The sequence below is a fragment of the Dendrobium catenatum genome, unplaced genomic scaffold, assembly GCF_001605985.2.
Source record: "Dendrobium catenatum unplaced genomic scaffold, ASM160598v2 fragScaff_scaffold_1630, whole genome shotgun sequence".
NCBI classification, from domain to species: Eukaryota; Viridiplantae; Streptophyta; class Magnoliopsida; order Asparagales; family Orchidaceae; genus Dendrobium; species Dendrobium catenatum.
Window position 1 is genome coordinate 369 of NW_021320092.1, and position 2,685 is coordinate 3,053.

At 40.2% G+C, this 2,685-nt stretch overlaps 1 protein-coding gene across 1 annotated transcript; it reads right to left on the reverse strand.

The window, feature by feature from the left end:
• Positions 1–237: 237 nt before the first annotated feature.
• On the reverse strand, positions 238–2,606 carry LOC110108856 (protein DMR6-LIKE OXYGENASE 2; the record flags this gene model as incomplete). The annotated part of the gene is given in 3 exon segments (XM_020839689.2): positions 238–565; positions 1,958–2,193; positions 2,296–2,606. Coding segments are annotated over 3 exon segments (834 nt in total), but the record flags the coding sequence as incomplete, so codon positions are not given.
• Between the last annotated feature and the right edge of the window lie 79 nt (positions 2,607–2,685).

Here is a 2,685-nt window from a genome sequence, read left to right on the forward strand (position 1 = left end):
AAATATTTAAAAAAAAATACTGTTGGAGCTAGCTTCAAGCATTGAGTAACCCTTTTTAAAGATTATTATAGATATCAAAATTGTGACCTATAATTTGTTTTTTTTTTAACCTTATGTGTGATGGCTAGCTAGATGATTTCAAAACTTCTAAAGACGAGCAATGGAAGCAATTGAGAAGTTAGGAAACAATGTAACATAAAAAAGATAGTTCCAATATCGTTAATTGGACATGCATACCTCCATATGATCACCGATGTTGACAAGGAAAGAGTTGGGGAGGGGCTTCACGCCTAACCATTTTCCATTGTGCATCACTTGAAGCCCATCTGTCCCGTTTTGCATGAGAACTGTGACAAGGCCGTGGTCCGAGTGAGCAGGCAAGCCCAATGCGAGCTCTGGCTTTGGGCATGGAGGGTAAAAGTTTGCCACTAGAATTTGAAAGCAAGACTTAAGGCTTAAGGCCTCCTGCATATCATTCTCCTCTAGCCCAAGGCTTTCCCATATTGCGTTAAGAAGATCTTTACCGAGCTGTCTTATATGTCTAGAATAGCCCTCCAATACCTCTCTGGTGTTGATTTTTTTTTATTTTGTTGAAATGCATGGGAAGAAAGATGAAAAGTTAAGCAATATCTGATTTTTAGAGTGAAGTTTATGAGAACAAATGAGATCAGATAAAAAATTTGAAAATTTAGGCCTTAGATCATAATAAAAAAATAATATGATACAGGTATGTTAATGAATGTTATAGTCAATTATATAATAATAACGTGCATTATAGTTAGCTATGATCAATAAGGTAAGAAAAAAAAAAGGCTAACCACAAAGCAAAGGGAAGAGATGAGCCTAGATGAGAAGAGTACTAGGCTTTGCTCCGTATCCCATAAACCCTTGGAAACAAAATTTTTTGCTTGGGTAGACCTTGGGTTTGAGTCTACATGAGCCACACCTACCCAATCCTTTTACATTATCGACTGCCCAAAATTTTTTCAATAGGCCAAATTTGGGCTAGGCATTCGAACACTAGGGGTGGACACAAAAACTGAATAAAATGAAAAATTGAATCAAACCATTACAAATAAATAAGTTCGATTTAGGGTGATTTTGATCAAGTTTGAGAAACTGCACAAATGATTATATCGTTTGGATTCAAATTTGAGCTTTTGTCAACCTGCAATAAACTAAATAAACTATTGAATAGATCAGGATTTCATAGGAGTGCATTGAAGATAGTTGAGCAAGTTGGTAAAGTGGATTCATTTAAACAGAACAAATATTTCAAAATAATAGTATTGGAAGAATGAAACTATTGTAGCAGACGTCATATGATGCATCGACACTTCTCTTCAAAGATGTGCAATTAGAAGTGTCAAAACGGGTCAACTTGTCGGGTTCGGGTCCAACCCGGCCTGAAAAGGGTCCAAACGGGTCAACCCGAACCCGACCTAGTTTAAACAGGATTGTAAACAGTGTGTATAGGATTGTACACAGTATGTACAAAATTGTGATATTGTATTATAGGCTGAAACTTACTTGTCAGTGGACTTAACAAAACAGTAATCTATATAAGCAGGTATTATCTCACTTATAAGTTATATAAGTTCCCTGCCTATAAAATCTATTTTTTTACTTGCTCGGATGAAAACTTCGGGAAATGCTTCAATAATGACGAGTCCACCTTTTTCCTCACCCTCTACTGCTTCTGGCTCTCTCTTTTCAATTGCTGCATATTTTTCTTCATTTTTCTTGTTTTTTTCTGGTCATCCAATTGTGTAGGGTGTTTTAACTTGAATGTGGTTCAAACTAATCCGGTGCGTAAATATGCGATTGGTAAAGGTCTTAAAATTATTGCCAAGATGCTTACGCTGTAATAGCTTCCACCTTGGCGACTTTGGCGTGAAAAAAACCCACTTTGATGCACCAAAATCAGAAGGCAATGGATAAAAAATTGCAAATGTACCTGAAAATGGTAGGCTTCGTGGGGTAATGGAATACCGGATGCTGGAAAACCTTGAGAAAATCTCTCCAGTACTGCACATCATCCACCTTTGAATTGAAGCTCGTCCCAAACCGGATCGGATCCAGCACCTGCCGCCCCATATAATCCTCCTTCTCCTCCGCTGTCAGATCGAAAAATCCTGCACACGCGTCCATCATCGCCTTTTGCAGCGCCACTGGCACGCCGTGGTTCGAAACCTAGATCGATCAAGAACAAAAATTAGCTTAATCAGAGCCACATGGCATCTCAAACGCAATCCATTCCTTCATAGTTGCTATTTGCATAATGGTTCGACTTACAGTGAAGAATCCCCACTCCTCGCAAGCACGGCCAAGCTCACGGACAATCTGTGCACGATTATCTGGGTTCCTGCTCGAAAGCAAGGAGAAATCGATGCTTGGGATCTGTGCCTCGTCCGCGGCCTCGTTGTTATCGTCCTCGGCCGCGGCGGCGGGGGGTTTGCAGGAGATGTAATTGAAGGGGAAAGCCGCGGCCGCGACGCCGGAGTCGGAAAGTTCTTTGGCTGTGGAATATGGAAGTGGAGTATGGATCATTGCAGGGGATGACATGGCAATGGGCTCTGAGCTCGGTGTGCAATAAGCCAATAATAAGCTAGTGCAGCAATCACGAAAAATTATTAGGTGCAAAGCGCGCACCGTTCGCACAAATATGGAGTATCTAACAATACT